The sequence below is a fragment of the Bidens hawaiensis genome, unplaced genomic scaffold, assembly GCF_021521415.1.
Source record: "Bidens hawaiensis isolate Kalapana, Puna unplaced genomic scaffold, B.hawaiensis_p1.1 tig00012010_1, whole genome shotgun sequence".
Lineage (NCBI taxonomy): Eukaryota > Viridiplantae > Streptophyta > Magnoliopsida > Asterales > Asteraceae > Bidens > Bidens hawaiensis.
Window position 1 is genome coordinate 394,087 of NW_027491964.1, and position 21,683 is coordinate 415,769.

At 34.4% G+C, this 21,683-nt stretch overlaps 2 protein-coding genes and 1 pseudogene across 3 annotated transcripts; 2 read left to right on the plus strand and 1 right to left on the minus strand.

The window, feature by feature from the left end:
* Positions 1–1,747: 1,747 nt before the first annotated feature.
* Positions 1,748–4,705, minus strand: LOC143539730 (putative disease resistance protein At5g66900). The gene is made up of 4 exons (XM_077032958.1): positions 4,112–4,705; positions 3,679–4,034; positions 3,106–3,308; positions 1,748–2,649 (listed from the first exon to the last, which is right to left on the minus strand). The coding sequence occupies exons 1-4, from the start codon at positions 4,460–4,462 to the stop codon at positions 1,808–1,810; spliced, it is 1,752 nt and encodes a 583-aa protein (XP_076889073.1). The 5' UTR covers positions 4,463–4,705; the 3' UTR covers positions 1,748–1,807.
* A 3,892-nt stretch (positions 4,706–8,597) lies between these two features.
* On the plus strand, positions 8,598–14,200 carry LOC143539754 (L-ascorbate oxidase homolog; annotated as a pseudogene).
* Positions 14,201–16,826: 2,626 nt separating this feature from the next.
* LOC143539701 (autophagy-related protein 101-like) lies at positions 16,827–19,743 on the plus strand. 2 transcript variants are annotated; one of them, XM_077032934.1, is made up of 7 exons: positions 16,827–16,933; positions 17,017–17,053; positions 18,051–18,136; positions 18,241–18,336; positions 18,424–18,589; positions 19,215–19,377; positions 19,450–19,743. In XM_077032934.1, the coding sequence occupies exons 1-7, from the start codon at positions 16,901–16,903 to the stop codon at positions 19,523–19,525; spliced, it is 657 nt and encodes a 218-aa protein (XP_076889049.1). In that variant the 5' UTR covers positions 16,827–16,900; the 3' UTR covers positions 19,526–19,743. The 2 variants fall into 2 exon arrangements, with proteins under 2 accessions (XP_076889049.1, XP_076889050.1); XM_077032935.1 differs by having other exon boundaries at positions 19,458–19,743.
* The last annotated feature ends 1,940 nt before the right edge of the window (positions 19,744–21,683 follow it).

The following is a 21,683-nucleotide window of genomic DNA, read 5'->3' on the forward strand; positions in this document are numbered from 1 at the left end:
TGCTAATAAACAAAATATTCATACACATAAAATATCATAGCTTTTAATCAATTAATATGATGTCATTTAAGAACATCTGCTCATGTTTATAAAAAAAATATGATTATCCCAAAAACCATATACCTAAACTTTGATGATATAATCATCCTTAGAATCTTTACAATTTGAAATTGATTGATCATGATAAATTTGTTGTCATTAATATTCTGTGTATGACAAATTTTTGATTGACTTTATATTTTACAATTAAAAATTGTATAATCAAGCTACATAAAAACCAAAAATTTAAATATAACAAAATGATTTGTTTATTTCCTATGAATGTAATTGCCAAGAAAATGAAAAATACATACTAACATTAAAACCATGATCAAATAATAGTGATTATTCTGAGTTAGAAGAATATTAGTAGATTTAAAGTTGCATAAAATGAAGGTAGTAATTCTTATTTATAATCGTTGAAAGTAGGGCTGTCACTTTTACCCGTAACATAAAACCCAACCCAAGAAAACCCGTACCTGAAACCAAACTAACCCGACCCAAGAAAATTGAACCCAAGAAAATACTAACCCGAACCTGAACCGAAGTAATTCGAGTTGGTTCTTGGGTCCGAATTCTAGGTTTCGGGCAACCCGAAAACTTTTAGTTTTAAAACCATATGTATTTTTAGGTATTAAAGGCTAAGCCTTAGCCGCTGACGTTAACAGAATTTAGTCCAAGTCGATTGTTCTCATTCCACATATTATGAATCGAATGTTTATTATTTATTATTTTGAATATAAACCATAATAAACACTTTAATTAACACTTCAAAATGCACTAATCGTCTCTTGTCAATCCATATGGAGAATACTTATTATATGTAGTAATGGATTTAGTTGGAATAAACCTATAATATAAATGTCATATATTGAAATGACTTAAAAGATAAGGACCATATATGAAAATTGATTGAAAAAAAGGTCAGGAGGGCTATGGTATTGACAAGTGACAAAAATAATATTCTTTTATTAGAATAGATAGATAGATAGATTGTTCTGATTACCTACAATTTTATATGTGCCATTTTGTAACTTATTATCTTTTTTCTTCGCTTTGTTCCGTATTGGACTTTGTAATATAATCCAATTAGTAAAATTGTCAAATTATTGATCACATAATTAAAAACGTGAAGATAGGGACCATTTTCTTTGCTCGCCCCAAACCTTGAAATATCTCGTCACGTGTCATGATGTTTGGTCAGCCCCAACGGAAGGAATGGTTGGTAAAAATGATTATTTTGGGGATTTTCCCTTTAAATTATTCATAATGAATTGTTAAATATGATCAGTAGAATGGTTTGTTGTAACATATAATCATATATTACTTCTTTCTAAAAAATGAAATTGTCAGTTAACAGTTAATTAATTATGACTGTTAAAAGCATATCACATGATTGTTTCAAGGAATGAGAGTTTTAAGTTAAGAACCTGAAATTTTAAACTTTGCACTTAAGACATTTTACTATCAGCAGTTCTTCAACCTAGCAACAACTTTCTAGATATAAATCATATATCCATGTGCTTATTTATGTTTGCTATAGTTAGTTCCTTGTAGTTGAGACATATATGAGATCTACAAAATGGGACAACAAATTTCAACTCGTACCGATGAAATCGAAAACTAAACTATCTAATTAGAAAATACTGCTAATCAACAAATTTCAACTCATATATTATTTTGAAAGTATAATCACAAATTTGTCTATTGTTATTACTTATTACAACACCAGAATTTTATAATTTGACAAAAACAGGATCAAGATAAGCTAATGGTAGATTATCTTAAAAGTTTCAGATCTGTCCTCTTCAACAAAGTTAATCTTCACCTTACCAGGGTGGCTTTCAATATTCTTCCACAAATACGATCTCTCTTCGTCGCACGTAACATTTTTGAGCTTTTCCAATCCAGCCAGAGATTTCGGCAACATTTTCAACCCTTCACAACCACTGATATCAATCGCTTTCAGGCTGCTTAGCTCGCCAATTTGTTCAGGCAGTGCAGTTATATCCAAACAATCAGATACATCAAGTACTCTCAGTTTACGGAGGCTTCTGACTGATTCAGGTAATTCTTTTAGTTTTATGCAGCGATGAAGGCTCAAGATTTCAACATTTGACAGACTTCCTAAGTCATTAGGAAGAGAATCCAGCTCTTCGCAATTCGTGATGACCAGTTTCTCGAGACGAACGGAACTACATAGTCCTGCTGGCAGTTCCTTCAGATCATTACACAAATCGATTTCAAGATATTTGAGGTTTTCCAGCGTGTAAGGATACTCGGTGGTACCACTGCTGAGAGCATCACCTATCTTGCACATAACAAAGGTAAGTTTCTTTAGAGTCTTCAATGTGAAGATGGCTTGGATAAACGGAGAAACTGAAACGTGTTCGAATCTGATTCTATGCAATTTGGATAAAGATGCTAAAACTTGAAGATTGTCTAGTTGAGTAGGATAAACTCCGTAGCCTGTCACAATTAAAACATTTAGTTTGCTCATTTTCTTGATGAACTCGGGCAATTTGTAGTTTTCACTCCTTATATTCAATATCAATACTTCAACATTAGGCGCATTTAGATCATCATTCCAAGTAGAGCTGAATTCTTTATCTGTAGTTAAAGATTGTGAGTTAAGGTTATTAAAGAGACAAGATGAATGCATATAATTATCCACATGTTGTCAATTCAAAGTTAGAGAACCTTCAAAACAAAAACCAAGTTTAAGAATATAAATGCAAGAATTACCACATAGGCATGTTTGCGTATTGCTTTGACTATAGTAAATAAGGCCGTTATGTTACGCTTAACTGCCCTGCTATATCTATCTCACATTGTATAACACTCTCACAAGTCACAAGCTCAACATACAAGTGATTGTGTGGTTCTCAGAGTTCTCTTCTTAGAATTTGTATGTGTTCCTCGGAAGCTATATGTGTAATATTATCACTTGTAAATTATAATCACACTTTCTTCATATTCAAAATACTCTTCGCTTATTCTCTAGAGATTAGATTCTATTAGGAATTAACGAACTTTTCATTGGTAAGCATAAAAGTGATCACAAACCTGTTGAAATAGATAAGATGCGTGCAGCGATGGGTCCTTGAGCCCACCATTCAGGAAAGTCATTATTAGGGATTTCTATGAACATCCGTTTTCGATTTGCTTCAGACTCTTTCCTGCTCAGGTGGATGGCCAACTCTCTAAGCATATCATGCTGCGTCACACGATAATGACTACAATGGCCTTCTGGTTCACCTGCTGCTTTTCTATAATATCATATGCTGGTTAGTTGATCAATGGTTTTAATAGAGATAAAAGCCGTGTAGCAAAGAAAGAAACTACCCATGAAAGTAGCAAACTATATAAAGTCATTATGGGTACAATAACATTATGGAAGAAACTTTATATTATATAAAATTTACATATATATGTATTAGTTTATTATGTTATGTTTGGTTAACCGTCTTCATATTCAAGAGTCGGATGGTTCAAGAACGATTGTGTTGGGTAATCTCAAATGTGTGCGTGTGTGTGTAGGGAAAGTATAGAATAAAATCTCACTAGAGTTGTTAAAACCCGTGAAAACTTGATGTAGTAACCAACTTTAAAAAAAATATGAAATATATGTGGGAGTACCTGATCGGAACAAGATTGACAAGATTTCTTGATTTGAGTTTGTTGAGGTTGTCAGAGGCACGCGCACCGCCATCATCAAGGTTGGACAACTCTACCCACATATCCATTAGAGTGGTACCCGCAATCTGGTCGTCCTTAGGAAACAAACCTAAGTCCAAGAAACAATTTTTATGCAACTCACTCAGTGTATCGATACTGGTCCGGAGACAGAGCAGCAGCTGCTCATGAGACTCTAATATGGATTGACCTTCAGACCATTGCCAGAGAGTGGATCTCCAAGTAACCTCAGGTTCACCACATAGTGATGCACCAACAACAATTAGCGCTAATGGAATGCCTTTGCAGAATTCAACTACCTGCATCCACAAGCACAAACAAAACCACATGAGAATTAGCAATTTAATTCCTATATATGGAAATGTTATTCATCTACCTGGTCGATGAGATCATCTTGGTCACTATTAACAGGACTCGAACCACCTACAAACGCATGATAGCAGAAAAGAGTCTTTGTACTTTCAGCATTCAAATAGTTCAATTCATACGTCGAGTTAAACTTTTTAAACAAGAACCTTGACGTGGCCAGAATTTTGAATTCTGGAGTTTGGAACATAAGATCCTGAATAAGAGATTCCGACCAGACATCATCAAGGACCAACAACATTAATTTACCCGATACCCTTTGTTTAAGTAGGTTCTTGATTTGATTCTTGGCGTCTTGTTTGTTTCTAAAATCATAATTATTTATGTCATAATGTATAAGTAGGCTTTTGGCAAGGCTCATAAAACTGGCTTCAGCTGAGACAGTTAAATAGAGGATGTTGTCACCAAATTTTCCTGTCAATATTCAAACAAGAACGATGAAACCATAAATAAACGATCTAAACTAGGGCTGGCAAATGTAACCCCCTCGGTCATTTTGGGTCATAGTAAAAACCTTTTGGGTTGTTTTGGGTTTAAATAAAATGTTTAGCCGGCTAGAATGAGTCAAGCTAAAAGAAGCAAAAGGATGGAATGAGTCACGATCGTTCAATGGTGAAAATTAATGGGTTTAAGTTTTTGATTTGTTACCTATTAAACGTTATCGGTACGCGCAAAACGCATTAACCGGGCGCCGGTACGCATTTTAATAATACATCGTTAACCGCCATAAAAATATTAAATTAAACCATCTTGACACAAACTCATCTTAACATGTTTTTTCAATTACACATCTTGACCCAAACCCATCGTGACCCAAATCCATACTGACCTAACAACCAATCCAAACTAACCCATACATCATGTCACCTGTGATCTAAACGAACGTCAAGAAGAATTGTGGGTACGTACCTTTGATACCATCATCGTGACAAAGCATATTGGCCAAAGTAGTCTTGCCAAAACCTCCAGCCCAGGGGCTGAAACCACCAACACTCGTGTAATATCCTTGAGCAGCCTATGCTTCAACATTGCTAGATGCTGGTCCAAATCAATAATGAACTCCGGGAGCTCTGGAACACCACACGATTCAAAAGGCCTGTTTCGGTCCAATAAAGCATTAATTCCAGCCAAAGTCGCCATGGACGCTTCTATATGAAAGAACTTGCAAAGATCATTGTCCAAATCAATCAGCTTCTTTGAGTACCGTTTTATCATTATTAAATTCAAACTGTTGGTGCTCGAGCACTTGACAACGAGCTTCTTCCCCTTGTCTAATAAGCCGCGGAGTATTGTCCTCTCTCCAACAGGACGCTTCGAGAGTTTGTCAATATCAACAAATGATGGTTCGATCGTTTTCAGGGTTCTTTCGAAGCCTGTGAGTAGCGGTTGGAATTCGCTGACTTGTATAGCCGTGTCTATGACTAGTTTCAGCAACTCACCAAACACAGCACCTATAGCTGCTCCTGCAAAAAGCTCTGCCATTTCTAGTCACACCTACAAATTAAATCACTAATTAGTTAGTTAAATGATTCAAGGTTTTCAAAAGAGGTATTTAGATCTAGATGAACGAATAATAATTTTATTGGGGTTTGGTTGACTTTTAAGTCGACGTTTAAATGACAAGGAATTAAGGTTCTTTCTTTTCTTTATAGATTCTCTCAATTATTCCGGTGGATGGCGACAAAATCCAGTCGGGACGCGGTTGTTAAGGATTTTTAAAAGTTTTTGTTTGTTTTAAATATATGGCAAATAATTGGATGTTAATAATACCAGAAAATTCTCTAAATAGCCTAGTTTACCAACAGTTTTTAGATATAATATAGGTTTTCAACAAATACTTAAAATGGTCAAACAATTTCGTCTGATCTGATGAAATTTTAACACCGTGCGACAGAATTTGTGGACCTTTAAAATTATGTCACGTGTCAACATATTAATTTATCCGACGGAATTCGTTAAAGAACCGTCGAATCCGACGGAATTTTTAATGGATACGACGGAAATCTTCATCTTCTACCTCTCAAATCTAAACCTCCATAACTAATCCCCGTCTCTATATTTCTTATTTCTTCACAAAATCAAGCATATTCATAGTGTAAATCGCTTAGTTTTTCGAGGAGAACACAGCTATAGTATTCAATTTCACTCTAGAACTCAAAATAAAAAACCCTCGAATTGAAAATCTAGGTTTTGACGGACAAATTAAACAGTCAGATCCGACGGAAGCATGAACTGAATCGTCGGATCCGATGGTTTATTATTACGTCGTCTAGAACATGAAGCCGTCGGATAGCTTAAATAACATCGAATCCACCAGAAAGTTTTAATACGTGTCAACATCTGATAAGTTGTATTAATCCGTCAGATCAGTTCTTGTTACCGTCGGATTCGACGGAGTTCTTTGGCTATTTTAGGGATTTGTTGAAAACCTAGGTTATTTTTAGAAAATGTTGGTCAAATTAAGCTATTTAGGAAATTTTCCCTAATAATAATCTCATCTTGTGTAGTCAGGAGATGATCATCCGGACTCAAATTAAACATCCGAACTGAAGCACCATTTCACCGTTTGGAACACTGATTGTAAGATAATGTTCATTAAACACTCGACATGAACTTTAAAGAAGCAGGAATTTAACACTCAGCATGAACCTTTGTGCTTTCAAATAAATAAATATATATTTAACAAACCATAGCAAAAAATAATAAATAATAAAATAAAAAGTAAACAATTTGCTTACATGAACAAGTTGTAATTGTTGTATATGTACATAGATATATAGATATATAGACGTATTGAATTATTGATTCATTGAACTACTGTTTTTGACGCACTGAAAAAGGATGTCCTGAAAAACTATATGTGACCATTGAAAAATTGAATGTGATTATTTGTTGTACCCATTGCCATTTCACCGTTTGGAACACTGATTGGAAGATAATGTTCGTTAAACACTCGACATGAACTTTAAAGAAGCAGGAATTTAACACTCAACATGAACCTTTGTGCTTTCAAATAAATAAATATTTAACAAACCATAGCAAAAAAAATAAAAAAATAAAAAGTAAACAATTTGCTTACATGAACAAGTTATAATTGTACGTTGTATATGTACATAGATATATAGACGTATTGAATTATTGACTCATTGAACTACTGTTTTTGACGCACCGAAAAAGGATGTCCTGAAAAACTATATGTGACCATTGAAAAATTGAATGTGATTATTTGATGCACCCATTGGTGTCTAGTAAATGTTATGCACCAAAAGGAAAGCCCATCTACAAGCACCAATCAATCTCGTGCATCATTAGTCTACAAAACCTTGAGATTGATTTGTATTTTTCTAAGGTTCCTAGGTTGTTTGTGTTTTCGTTGTCGATCATCTCCTAACAAGGGGCTGGGTTTGACCTAGTTTGATTATCTTAAGTTAGGGGCAGACCACTGCCATCCCAAGGGTGTAGCCGCCAACAAAAAAATTAGTGTTTTGTGCAAGTAAAAATCCCCCCTCCCCCCACCTCACACACGTGCGTGCGCACACACACACAATCAAAAAATTTTGTAAACACCCCTTTAAACTTTGAAACCAACCCATGAAATTTAGAAACAACCCCTAAGAAGTGCCAAATTAGTAATTTATATATATTTTTTAATTTAAATTTAATAAACTCTAATTACCGAATATTAACACTATGACGTCCCACTAATAGATAATCGATCCCTATGAAATTCGGCCTCATGAAAAAGATTTGTGTAGGGGTAGGGTCCCGTACCCCCGGTACGACCATTTACTTATTACATTACAACTCGTATAATTATATTAGTATTGTTTACTAACTAAGGCCCAATGGGCCGGCCGAGGGGTTGTGGAGGTAACCCCTAACAGGGCTTGGCCCATTAAGGTTAGGGTTCATGATGATTGCCATGGAGTCCTCTATATAAAGGACCTTCATCTCTCATTTGAAGGGATCCTTTCTTGGACTCTTTTGGCCTCCACCAATATTTCTGTGTCTGTAAAAAAGGGTTTACTCTTAGCAGTCATCTCCACTCCCCCGGTCTTTCCATGGAAGGTCTCGAGCAACCTGAGAAGAAGATCGAGGTGCAGGTTTGTTAGTGTCCAAAACCGAAGGGAACTTCCATCTGACCCAGGAGGGGTGAGAGTTCATGTTTTTTCATTGGCGCCACCGCAATTCAACACCCTGAAGTGGGCTGGAGTTATGTTTCTTCTGGGCTTGTGTTTTAGTCTATAGCCTATTGTGTGTTAAGAATAATTGGGCCTTAGCCCATTAGTGTGTTTCTAGTCCAACGAGTTTGTTAGGGTTTATTCGTGTCTTTGTTTGAGTCTGCGTGTATACATGCACGTTTAGTCTATTGGAGTATTGATCGAGTTGTTGTGTTGTCCTAGTTTTCAGGGGTTGTTATCCATGACCAGCTTTTTAGGTTTAAGTTATGCTTTCTCTTATTTCTTGTAAGCTATATATATATAGTAGCCACTTTGATGAATAAAGTACCAGAAAATTTGAGTGATCATTTGTATCTGATATTACTACTTTACAAGTGGTATCAGAGCAATCTGGGAGAGTTAGTGAGAGAAAGATACGATGGCAGTAGAAAACTCAAACTTCTAAGTACCAAGTGTTCCTAAGTTCGATGAGGACTACGAACATTGGAGTTTGCTGATGAAGACTTTTCTGAAATCAAAGGAGTACTGGTCTGTGATAGAACCAAGGTACTCAGAACCACAAGAAGGAGCCGAAACAACTGCTGCTCAAAGAGCCAGCCTGGAGGCCATGCGTCTCAAGGATTTGAAAGCACAAAACTATCTGTTCTAGTCAATAGACAAACAGATATTGAAAACCATGATGCACAAGGAGACATCAAAACAGATCTGGGATGCCATGAAGAGTAAGTACCAGGGAAATGTGAGAGTGAAGAAGGCCCAATTGAAAAGATTACGAAGAGAATTCGAAATCTTGGAGATGAAAAAGGGGGTAAGTATTACAGAATACTTTGGCCGTGTGATGACTACGAGCAATGCAATGAGAAATTTTGGCGAAGACATAACTGATGGAATGATCATTGAAAAGATTATCATATCGCTAACTGAGAATTTCAATTATGTAGTGTGCTCTATTGAATAATCAAAGGACACAGACACTATGAGCGTGGACGAGTTACAAAGTTCCTTGCTCGTGCATGAGCAAAAGATAGTTAAAAACCTAATAACAATCAAGTACTAAGAGTAGAATTTGATTCGACTGGAGGTCGAGGAAGGGGACGAGGTCGGAGCCCAACTAGTCGGGGAAAGGGCCGAGGCCGAGGTAGATCTAGGCCTGATTTTGACAAATCGGCTGTGCAGTGTTATAAATGTCACCAACTAGGGCATTTTGCCTATGAATGCCCTCGGGGAGACAAGTCATCCAACTATACAGAATTTGATGAAAGTGAAGATTTGATTATGATGGCTCATGCGAAAGTAAAAAAGGGAAATCAAGGAAGGAATATGGTTCCTCGATTAAGCCTGCTCGAACCATATGACGGGTACTAGAGAATGGTTCATTAACTTAGATGAGGAATTTAAACATTCAGTGAAATTGGGAAATGACCACCGACTCTCGGTTAAGGGAATTGGAGAGGTGAGATTCGAAGTTGAAGGAGTCACTCAAGTCATAAGCCAAGTTTACTATGTTCCTGAGTTGACTTTGAACATGTTAAGTCTAGGACAATTACAAGAGAAATGTACCAACCCAGCTACCACCGCACCATAATATTGTCCGCTTTGGCCGAGACGTACCACCATCGCCTCACGGATTTGCTTTTGGTTGCCCAGGTGGTCACCCATCCTCATACTTCTCCCACCTGAGCACGCTTAACTGTGGAATTCTCCTCTCATCCACTACCATTAAGCGCCCAAAACGCGTTATGATGGGGAAGGTATCCACCTCCTTATAAAGAAGGCTTAGTTATCCTTCCCAACCGATGTGGGATGTCACAAGAAAGACTTAACAGCAGTCATTCGAAAAAGCATATGCAAGATCTATCATCCTCATCGAGGTGTGATAACCACGTCACGAATGACTAGAAACATAATGTTTATTGTCACACCTCAACCTACGGCGGAAATGTCGGGGCGTAAACTGATTGCTAACAGCTTTTCAAAGGTTACTATCATGCAACATTATTTAAATGACAATATCTATTAATTAAATTAAGTTTTCAAATAAATCAAATACAAACAAATACATAATCCATAATCATACAACAATACAATTTATATTACAAATGATCTTGATTGATTATTTTCTAACTTAAATTTTTCACTAAGTCTTCACCAACCTGCATTAAATTTCTACGATAACCTGCATATGCGTACAAAAATATAATTTTGTCAACAACACATGTTGAGTGAGCAACACACCAGTTTAGTTGTACATATAATATATATAAAAATAAGTAATTGCAACCAGTCATATGAGAATAACAAATTAACCAAATGAGCAAGTACAACAGAGACGTCGAGAAGCACAAAGGCTGTAACGACTGGCGTATGATCATACTATTCTGATCATGTTGGACCTCTCCAAATGCGGAAGCATATAAAGCAAGTAAGCACATATGCAAGTAAGGTATAAGTTGTTAACACATAAGAAAATAGTTGCAGTTTTGAGTATAAGTATATATGAGAAATATATATACGCATATGTCCCCAAAACGTGAGAAAATGAGTAAAATGGGGGAATGTGATACTCACCTGATCGGATGAACAAAATACAAATGAGGATGATGATAAGAAAGATGAACCCTTCGGGATATACCGTCAAGGATTCCTAGTGAAAATAATATTAATATGAATTAATTAATAATGAGACAACGCGTATAATGATTTAAAGTGTCGAAGTGAATTGAGTTATGTTTGGGATTAGAATGTTATAGATTTGAACGATTGATTTATATAGTTAAAATCATTAGTCTTATTAATTATAAATTCACCAATAATTATTCTTGATAAGATATATAATTAAATACTTAAATAATTTCAGTAATATAAGATATGCTTGAAATAATAAAATCTAAATAAATAAATGATTAAATATAGAAATTAAATAAAATAATAAGTAAGATGTAAATATTTTGTTTAAATCCTTAATAGGAAAATCTATTTATTACACTTATTAGATATATAATACACACACACACATATATATATATATATGTATATATATATATATGGCCGATGGTCTTCTCATCAACGGGCGTTCTTCTTCAACCTCTTTTACCGTTAAAGAAGGTATATAATGATATAACATCTATCCGCTTATGTGTTCATGTTTCAAATGCCGCATCTTTTAACCAACTCATGTTTGTTGTGATCCAGGTGGATTGTACATGTTTAGGGTGTCAAATGTGGCATTGACTACTTCAGTCAACTTTAGGATCCAAGGTAATACACTGACATTAGTTGAGACCGAAGGATCCCATACGCTTCAAGAAGCGTATGAATCATTCGACCTTCATGTTGGTCAATCTGCATCTTTCTTGGTCAAACTTCATGCTCCGGTAAAAGACTATTTCATCGTTGCTTCGACTCGTTTCACCAAGCCCACGCTTACCGCTACCGGTATCCTTCATTATGACGGCTCGCAAACCAAAGCTTCTTTACCACTGCCTATTGGTCCCACCTATCAAATCCACTGGTCCATGAAGCAGGCAAGAACAATAAGGTACAACATATTCTTGAGTCTTGACATACCATATATGAGGCAATTTTTTTTTATTTTTTTTAGATGGAATTTGACAGCAAATGCAGCTAGGCCAAACCCGCAAGGCTCGTATCATTATGGGACAATCCCGGTAACAAAACAATCAGTGGCGGACCCAGGATATTTTGTCAATGGGGTCCCAATTTTTTCGGTTTACAAAATTTTTCGGGTCGGTCGTTATTCGGGTCGGGTCGAGGCGAGGAACATAATAAACATGGGACTATGGTGTCATTGGAAACGAGTAAGTAGAAAGAATCTAATTAGAAACTAGATGAAACATACACTTTTAATTCATACCCGAAAAACATGAACGTAATCTATATATATGGTCTTACATAATTGACCAAAACATGAAAAAATAACTCTAACACAAATAAATGATTAATTATAATATACATACACAAGGTAAATAATAAAAGAATATGCAAAATCCATGTTAACATTATATATGTTGCGTGGTGATAATGACTATATGAGAGAAACTAACAAAAAGCACAAATACCCTAACTGAATAACTAAGACTAGGATATTAAAAAAACAACAAAAAAGGAGTATGGTGGGGCTTGAACCTACAACCTCTCACAAGTAAAACAAGGGACTTTCCACTGTACCAGTTCAATCATAATAGTATGGGTTCCAAGTATTAATTTTTATGGGGTCCTTACAAAATTTAATATATCGTCTCTAAGTAATTTTTAAAAAACATCAGTGTCCCGGGACCCCGATCGGACCTATGTGGGTCCGCCCCTGAGAACAATTGTATTGGCTAATTCGGAAGCAAATATTAATGGCAAGCTTCGGTATGCAGTGAATCAAGTGTCTTATGTTAACCCAAAAACACCATTAAAGATTGCTGATTTTTACAACATTTCTGGAGTCTTTAAGGTAAACTCACTCAAAGATACACCCCCTTCATTCCCTCCAATTCTTGGTGTCTCGGTTCTCGGTTTCACTCTTCATGATTACGTTGAAATCGTCTTCCAAAACAACGAGAACACCGTTCAGTCTTGGCATCTTGATGGTCAAGATTTTTGGACTGTTGGGTAAGCTTCTTTTTTTTAATTAAAATAACATGATAATAATTTTCAAATTATAGCTTTGGTTCTGGTGTGTGGAACTCTACACTTAGAAGGAGATTTTACAATCTTAATGATGCTACTACAAGACACACTGTGCAGGTAACATATTTAATTTAAAGTTGTATTTATTATTATTATTATTAGGTTTATTGTTTTTTATTAATCCGAAGTATCGTATTTTGGTCGTTGTCAGTCTCAACTAACGAATTGGCTACTGACGATCCCAACATTTAACCTATATGTTCCCAACGGTCCGCGACTAACATAATCTTAACGCTGTTAGTTGCAGGTTGCCGGAAAAACGTTTTTTTGCCGGAAAACTCAATATTTTTGTCCCAAACATCTTTGTAACTTTGTATCGGACCTTTAGGAACTTTTTTCTAGTAAAATCCCTAAATATTGAGGTCGTTGGAACCCTAGAAACATTGTAGGAAACGATTGGTGGTGCTCAAGTGGTGGTAATTGGTTGGTGGTGAGTCAATTGGTGGTGGTGGCAGTGTTCGGGTGGTGTATTCTGGAAAAAAATGAGACTTTTTCGACCAAAAACGTTTTTCCGACTACCTGCAACTAACGGTGTTAGGATTCCGTTAGTCGCGGGCCGTTGTGACAAATACGTTAAAAGTTGGAACCATGAGCAGCCAATTCGTTAGTTGGGACCGACAACGACCAAAAGGAGATAGTTGGGACTAATAAAAACCAATATACCTTATTATTATTAATTTTTTTATATAAAAATGGAATCTTGAACAACTTATTTGTTGTTTCTTGATAGGTGTATCCAAAATCATGGAGTGCAATATTGGTTTCTTTGGATAACAAAGGCATGTGGAATCTGAGGTCTGCAATCTAGCCGAGACGATACTTGGGACAAGAGTTGTATGTTCGTGTTTGGAACAATGAAAAGAGTTTTCACACTGAATATGACATCCCAGAAAATGCATTAAGATGTGGTTTAGCACCATTGAAGTAGAAAGTTTTCGGTTATTGTTGAATGTAGCTTTATATACATGTGTTCTTTCCAGATTTATGCGGTTACGATAGTGTAACTGTGTTATAAAAGAGGAAAGGATTTGAATGGAGGAAGATGTAATGGTTATTATTTGAATTTGAAATTAAGGGAAGTAATAATCCACCTTGAGTTCATATTGTCATTTCACAGTTTAGTTTTACCCAATGAAGATTTTTGATGCCGTAGTGTAAGTTTTACCCAATGAGTCTCTCTATATAAGTTATCTGTTATCAAGTTGAGAATTGGTATACTCGTATTTAGCCCACACCCAAACTCATTTATTAATCAAGAAATCTGACTCTAAAATTTGTTTACAATGTTTTTGCCCCGATTCACTGGTACATATAGCAAACTTAAACATGTTTGACTACAACTAGGACACAATTGATTAATTCCGCAATAATTATCTAACATATATCCTATCATTAGGATTCTAAGATAATTATTCACAAGCTAATTAACTGATAATCTTTATTGATTAATTTGCATACCAATCAATCAAGTCTCCTAAGGAATTCCTAACAAATTGCACCTATTGTGTTTTAAGAGTTCATATGAAATTGTTCTATTGAAGAAAAAAAACAATGTTATGATTAGAAACTTCAAATAATTTTGCCAATGCTCATTTTAATAGTTAGATTGTCTATATTGATTTTCTCTCTTTATTTATTTGGACACAAAACATTGATTTTTTTTTTAATTGGGCCAACATCTTTTCTTTTATTCATTTAGCTTAATCAAAGATATTTATTTTTAACACACAAAATGTAGAGCAATTTCTCATTTAGTTATTAACTTTTCTAGAAAAAGAAAACAAGAAGTGAAAAAAGTTGAGGGAGATAGACTGATAGCACAATTTCTTTTATTACAGGATCTTTTTTCATTTTATTTGCCTACCCTTTTAGTTCCACCAAGGGGCTTTTAAGGCAATCTAGGACTGAATCATTAAAATGTCGGTTTGATTAAAAGACAACTTCTGATCATTTAACATGTTTTTGTAACTTAATCATTAAGACGCTTTATAAGCCACTAGCTTTAGAAACCCGTGTATTACACGGGATAAATTAATGTATAAATTACAATAAATAATTTAATACAAATACAAAAAAAGATAAGTAAGTCTCTTTTTATTATGTAAAAAAGGTATTACAAATATAGTTGTTTTATATCATTATATATATATATATATATTTGAATGTTAAATTGTGAATTAGTTGTTCTACCGTCGGTATACAATAATGAAGCAATGCCACATGAAGCAACATTAAAACAATGAGGCATTTCGATGTGAAAGATGTTGCTAAAATCTTTCACAAAAATGTTATACATTCCATACTTTCCATAGACAAAAAAGACATAAAATATTCCTTTTGAACAACTTTCATGTTGTCCTTATAAACACACTGTTGTTCAACTATCACAATAATTTTATAATAAATATAAAAAATAAAAAATTTGTCTACGATATTTAACACTTAATATTTGTAAAAAAAACATTATAGTTTTCTTCAATATAAAGATGTATCAAAAAATTGAATGTTAATGTACCCTTTAAACATAAACTCTTTTATATATAGATTTTAATTTTTAAAGAAAATATATTTATGAAATGTAATTATTATATTAATATTTTTTTTATATTAAGTATGTTTAGAATATAATTTATGGCATTAATAATTCAATCAATGGAGATTGACCAATTAATACGGTATGTTAAACTTATAATCAATACTATATTTATAACCAATATTTTTTTTCTTTTCCATCAATAGAAGATAAGTGATTTTGGCGGGAATTTGCTAGTGAAAATTAACCTCAGAATGACATGTGTATAAAATTATTTTCTTTTATTAGTATAGGTAGATAGGTAGATTAAGAGGTGTAACAAAACACGCTATACCCCTATCGCTAAATAGAATTATTAAGAAATTACCAAACAACTCCTAAATTAGTAGAATTCACAATTTAATACTACTTACTACTTAAGATATGCCTCTCAACTAGAGGTATAATTTTGTTTTACATTTACTATAGCATCAACATTCTTCTTCATGGATGATGTTATGTCATATCTGTCTAGTTTCTACCATTAGAGTGACTCTTCTTTTTCTTATATAGTTTGTGGCCACAAGCCACACCATCAATCCATCCTCGCATTACTTGCAACGTCATATAACTCAATTTTTCAAGTCAAATTCTACCGTCCATGGTCTTAAAGAAGTAGAGAAAATGAAACTAATTTCGATATTATTTTATAGCTAACTAGTTCTTTTACCCGGCGCATTGCGCCGGGGCAGCTAGCAAAACCACAGCATTGGTGAAACCTAAGCTTAATGACCGTGAGTCGACTCGAATTTGGTCGGTATCGGTCACAGTCACGGTATATACACCATCGGTAAAATTTGAGCGTCAAAACCCAAAATTTTGATTCGTCAAATTAACATGAAAAAGATAACATACAAAAAACAAAATATTTAAAACGATATCTATATGATATTTGGTAGGTTTGATTACGTTCGTTATGGTACCGGAGCTAAAAATGAAAAAAAATTATAAAAATTGTGGTGGACCAATGACCAATTGGGGGCGGGGTTCAATAAAGTTGGTAAATCCCGAGCATTGTTGGTCACGACGTTGAGGCGGTGAGTCTACGCGAAGTCGGTCAGTATTCATAAAGTTTGTTATTGTACTGGAACTAAAACAAAAAAATGACGTTTGGTCTACGGACTTTTCTAAAAACTTCATCACAACAATAGTCAAATACCCATACATAAAGGACTGTTATTGACCAACCTTCTTAGTTAAAGGAGTAAGCCCCAAAAGAACAAAAAACACAACATGACTCAAATAAGCAAACGTACGATGATCAATCAACCTGATCCAAATAAACCTCAATTAAACTCAAAATCATATATTACAAATTATTAGGGTTCTTTCGCGATTCAAACCGATTATGAACTGTGAAGTTTGCCAACTCAAAGAACTGGTAACTTACACTTAATTAATTAAACAGATTCATCATAATTAGTATTTGATTTACATAATTTGCTTGTGTTGTGTTGTTTTCAGGATGTGGAGTACTTTGAGATACGCGAAGTGCTTCGATGTAAGTTTATTAGATCGCTAATTGTATGTTTTTAGGTTTCAAGTTTATTTTTATATCTTGTAGTATGGCTAGGCTAGGGATGTTAATGACCCGAACTGGACCGAACCAAACAAAACGTTGTTTGTGTTCGTCCGTTAAGCTGTTATTGGATAAAAGATCGGTTCAGGAACAGCTAACCGAACAAAGTTCATGTTCCATCATTAAGGAAATGAACACAAATAATGTTTTATTTGGTGTGGGTAACCGAGAATGGTTAGTGTCAATGGTTCGGTCCGGCTAACGTGTTTGTGTTGGTGTTTTAGCTTTTAGTTAATATTTGTGTTAATGTTACATACGAATTAATCACATAATACTTAGATATACTTTTGTGTTTGTAGTATATATATATTTTTTAATTTATATGATAGGGTTAGAAAAGTCATTAAAAGGTATTAAAAACTTTTAATGAACAAATATAAACAAACAAACATTAGCGGACGTAAAAGAATGTTAATAACACAATTGAGCAAACATGGCCTCTGTTCGTGTTCGTTCTTTTAGCTAATTGAACAAAGTTCCTTGTTCATGTTTGTATTCCTTCATTTATTAAACGAACGAACATAACAATCTTCCCGTCAAACATTTTGCCGAACGTTCGGTTCGTTTAGATTCCCTAGTTTCCCCAATTTGACCATTTTCTTTCCGATCTAATTTTACGCCCTAAACGTCTAAAGATTTCATTGTTTATATGTTTCAGTTGACTTTATAGAAGTTAAATCCGTAATAATACGTGCTTGCAGCTTGAACAATCCTGTTTTTTTTAATGTAGTGAACTGTTGATGTTTATTGACCTATATGATGTTTATACTACAATGTTTTCTTATGACTGCATACTCGGGTTTAAAAGTCAACAGCTCATATACCTTTTGTGAAAAACTGGTCAAAAACAGGATTTTCTTGATAAAAAAGTTGATGTGTAAAACAGATGTAATCAGTCGTACAACCAAAATGTTTGCAGGCATCCTGCACACGATTTTCTTTCACAGAGCTTTAGGTCTGGTGCGGCCCAAAGATGTTGATCTTACTCTTTTTGAAATCACATATGTAAGTATATATATATATATATATATATATATATATATATATCTGCATCATTCAATCATCTTTAGATGAATATATTGTACCCATGGTTTACTGTCAAATTCTAGGTGCAATGTGGTGATGCAGAGCTTGAGAAGAAAGTAGACGAAAAGATTGATCAGTTCATCGATAGGGTCGAGAAACACCCAAACAAGAAAAACCAGGTTTCATAAATAAATTTAAATGTGAATGTTATTGATTTATTTACGATAATGTTAACGTTAATGTTAATGATAATGTTATTGATGCAGATATGTTTATCTTTCTTTGAAGTAAAGAATAAACAAGCAACATGGTTCACTCACAAAGTCGAACACTTATACTGGGAACAATGGTATATAAACTTAAACGTTGCTCACCACCAGAAACCACATTCTGGAAAATCACATCATTCTAAATTAGTTTTAGATCCTGGAGGTATGGTATAATGATTACTTATCGGTAGGGGTGGCAATTCTGACCCATTGGGTTGAATGGGTTGTATTAAAATGTATATAATGGTTCAGAATGGGTCAAACTAAAAAAAGAAAATGATTGAAACGGGTCAAAACAGGTTGACATTTCTCGAGTTTTTTTTTTAATGGAACGTGTAAAACGGAGGAAACTTTTTAGTATTTTTACTTCTTCAGTTTTTGATTTATATTTCGAGTTATGATTTTTAATTATTTTTTTTTTGAATTTTTTAATGAGGGGTTTCTGAAATCTCAACGCATTTTGACCCATTTCAAAAACCCCTCGTTAAAGAATTCAAAAAAAAAATAATTAAAAAATCATAATTCGATATATAAATCAAAAACTAAAAAAGTAAAAGTACTAAAAAGTTTCCTCCGTTTTTCTCGTTCCATTAAAAAAAAACTCGAGAAATGTCAACCCGTTTCTATCAAATTATTTTTTTAGTTTGACCCATTTTATACATTTTAATACAACCCATTCAACCCAATGGGTCACATTTGCCACCCCTACTTATCGGCCTCGGTTCTCAATTTGTGCATTTATATTATGTATATATTTATGTAACACAATTTATATCAATTTGTTACAGAGAGTGCGTCTGATGAGAGAAATGCCAGGCGGGCAACACTTGAGTCCTCTCTGCACGAAGTTTTATTTCAAATAATAAAATTCGTTAACGAGAAAAAAGATCACATCCCTCCGATACCAAATAAGGAAGGCGTCTCGTTTCCCTATGAAATTACTATCTCAAGGTGAGTTTTTGGTTTGACCGGTAATATTAGTTTTCGTTTGACCAATAATATTGACTGCTGCGTTACGTTTAGTTCATCAGATTCAGCGTTCGGGATGGACATGTTTAAGAGGATGCTTCAGACCGGGCATCCCACCATGCTTAGCTGAAATTTGTAAACTATCGAACAACTTCTGGCACGTTAATTCTGTAGAAAAGACGGTTGGTTAAATGATGATTTGGCGGTAATTAACTTTGTAACGTTTGTTCGTATGTACATATTGGTTATGATTAGTTTCTCGTATTAACTTTCGAGTTCATGTTAGTTTGTACCGTTGTGAATATGAACCAGAGAAATATGCAGACGATGTACTGAGATTCGAGTTGATTAGTGCTTTCGCTTTTTTTTTTTAATATTGTGTTGGCTCTTTACTTATAAACCATCTTAAGGTTTATTTATTTATTCTTCATGTAGAACATGTTCTTATCCAATTTCTAAATACACCACTTTGGACTAGAGGTGTACCAACTGCGTTTTTTTCATAAACCGGTTTTGAGTATGCTCGACTATATTTAGTTAATGCTAGAAAATATCGGATATCAGTCTTGACTGATACTCGAAATATTAGTTGTCATAGTAAGATATCGGTAATTTTAATACTATCTAAAAATTCATATATATAGCAATTTAACACTAATGATTCAGTATACTCTTTACTTATCATCAGCTAAACTTGCAAAACATTAATAATCATAACAAGTAGAACTGATTAAGATTTAAAACACTAAAAGTTGATAATTAAGGCTTAGAATACTGATATCGGGAATATCGATGATATAATGGTCCAATAGCAGTCAATATCGCCGATATTATCAATACCGATATTTTGATTGATATTTTTCCAAGGGACCGATAACATATATATCGACAACAAAAGTCAAAACTGGGTCGGGTAGTAACCGGTTTCGGGTATTTGACCGGGTTTTTTCGGGTTTCGGGTAGTGTCGGTTCGGGTTTTGACCAGGCAAAGGTGGAACTGGTTCTAGCGGGTCCGGGTACTTGGGTCGGCTTCGGTTCGGGGAAGAAACCCAATATCAGGTCGTACCCATGGGTCAGGAACGGGTAAGAACCGATTAAGAAGATTGTAAATTTTCAACAATAACTTGTACGGACTATCCACCGGCCTGATCAAATGAGAAACAAAAGTGAGTAAAAGATAAACAAGAAGTTTGAAAGCTAGCCAAAAGATCCGGTCAAATGGTCAATCATTGACATTACACTCCTATTCAAATAACAAAAAATGTGCATCAAGTTTGAATTACAAGACAAAATAAACCATAACATTACACGTAAGTCCTGGGCCGTTTTAGTTTACCTTTATCTGGAAAACCGACCATTTAGCATTCATAGGAATTAAAACATTCCCAAAATGTCCACTTTACTTTTAAGTATGTCATTTGAATGTCCAGCTTAAATCTAGTCGACCTGTCTAGTTAATAATCCTCACCCAACTAGATTTTTCAACGAACTAGGTCACAGTGCTCCACATGTCAGTTTCCGGGACACCCAAATTTTTCAAGAAAACTCATGGAAACGATAGAATATTTTAGGCGTCTCAAGTCTCAACGGTATCTTTTAGGTGTTCCAATGAGATTCTCTGTCTATTGACGAGGTTCTTTTTTGGCGTCCAACGAGATATTTTTAGTCTACCGACGAGATTTTTTTCGTCTTCCGACAAGATTTACCTCTTCACAGGGGTTTTTTTTTGGCTTCCACCGAGAACTTTTTGACTTATGCTAAGCTTTTTCTGGCTTCCATCTAGTTAGGCCTGTACACGAACTAGACAAACACGAACACATATTTTGTGTTCATGTTCGTTTGTTTAAAATCTAAACGAACAATTCACGAACATAAATGAACAAAGATAAACAACCATATATGACCAAATGTATGTAAACACAAACAAACATGAATGAACATATATGAATACACTTAAATGAACACAAATGAACAAATATAAAATCATTAAGTAGATAACTATTCTAGATAATATTTAATTATTTGCTATAATATGTAAACGAACATAAATAAACATAAATAAATGAACATTCACGAACATAAATGAACGAACGAAACATGTATTCATGTCCGTTCACATAATTACATAAACGAGCTTCCCGTCGAACAATTCACAAACTGTTTACCGAACATTCCATTCGTTTACAACCCTACATCTATTTTTTTTACATATGTTGTAATTCATGTTGTTTGAAAATCTCGTGAGTTGAATAAGTACGTGGGTTGAGTGGATTATGGATATTTTAAGA

What these genes read in the sequence shown, in the direction of transcription:
- LOC143539730 (XM_077032958.1), bottom strand. Translation starts at nt 4,462, where the DNA reads ATGAGCCTTGCCAAAAGCCTACTTATACATTATGACATAAATAATTAT. An exon ending in AAGATGATCTCATCGACCAG is followed by an intron (nt 4,035 to 4,111) that starts GTAGATGAATAA and finishes TTGTGGATGCAG; the next exon opens with GTAGTTGAATTCTGCAAAGG. An exon ending in CATCTTATCTATTTCAACAG is followed by an intron (nt 2,650 to 3,105) that starts GTTTGTGATCAC and finishes CTTTAACTACAG; the next exon opens with ATAAAGAATTCAGCTCTACT.
- LOC143539701 (XM_077032934.1), top strand. Translation starts at nt 16,901, where the DNA reads ATGAACTGTGAAGTTTGCCAACTCAAAGAACTG. An exon ending in TTTGCCAACTCAAAGAACTG is followed by an intron (nt 16,934 to 17,016) that starts GTAACTTACACT and finishes TGTTGTTTTCAG; the next exon opens with GATGTGGAGTACTTTGAGAT. An exon ending in ACCCAAACAAGAAAAACCAG is followed by an intron (nt 18,337 to 18,423) that starts GTTTCATAAATA and finishes TTATTGATGCAG; the next exon opens with ATATGTTTATCTTTCTTTGA.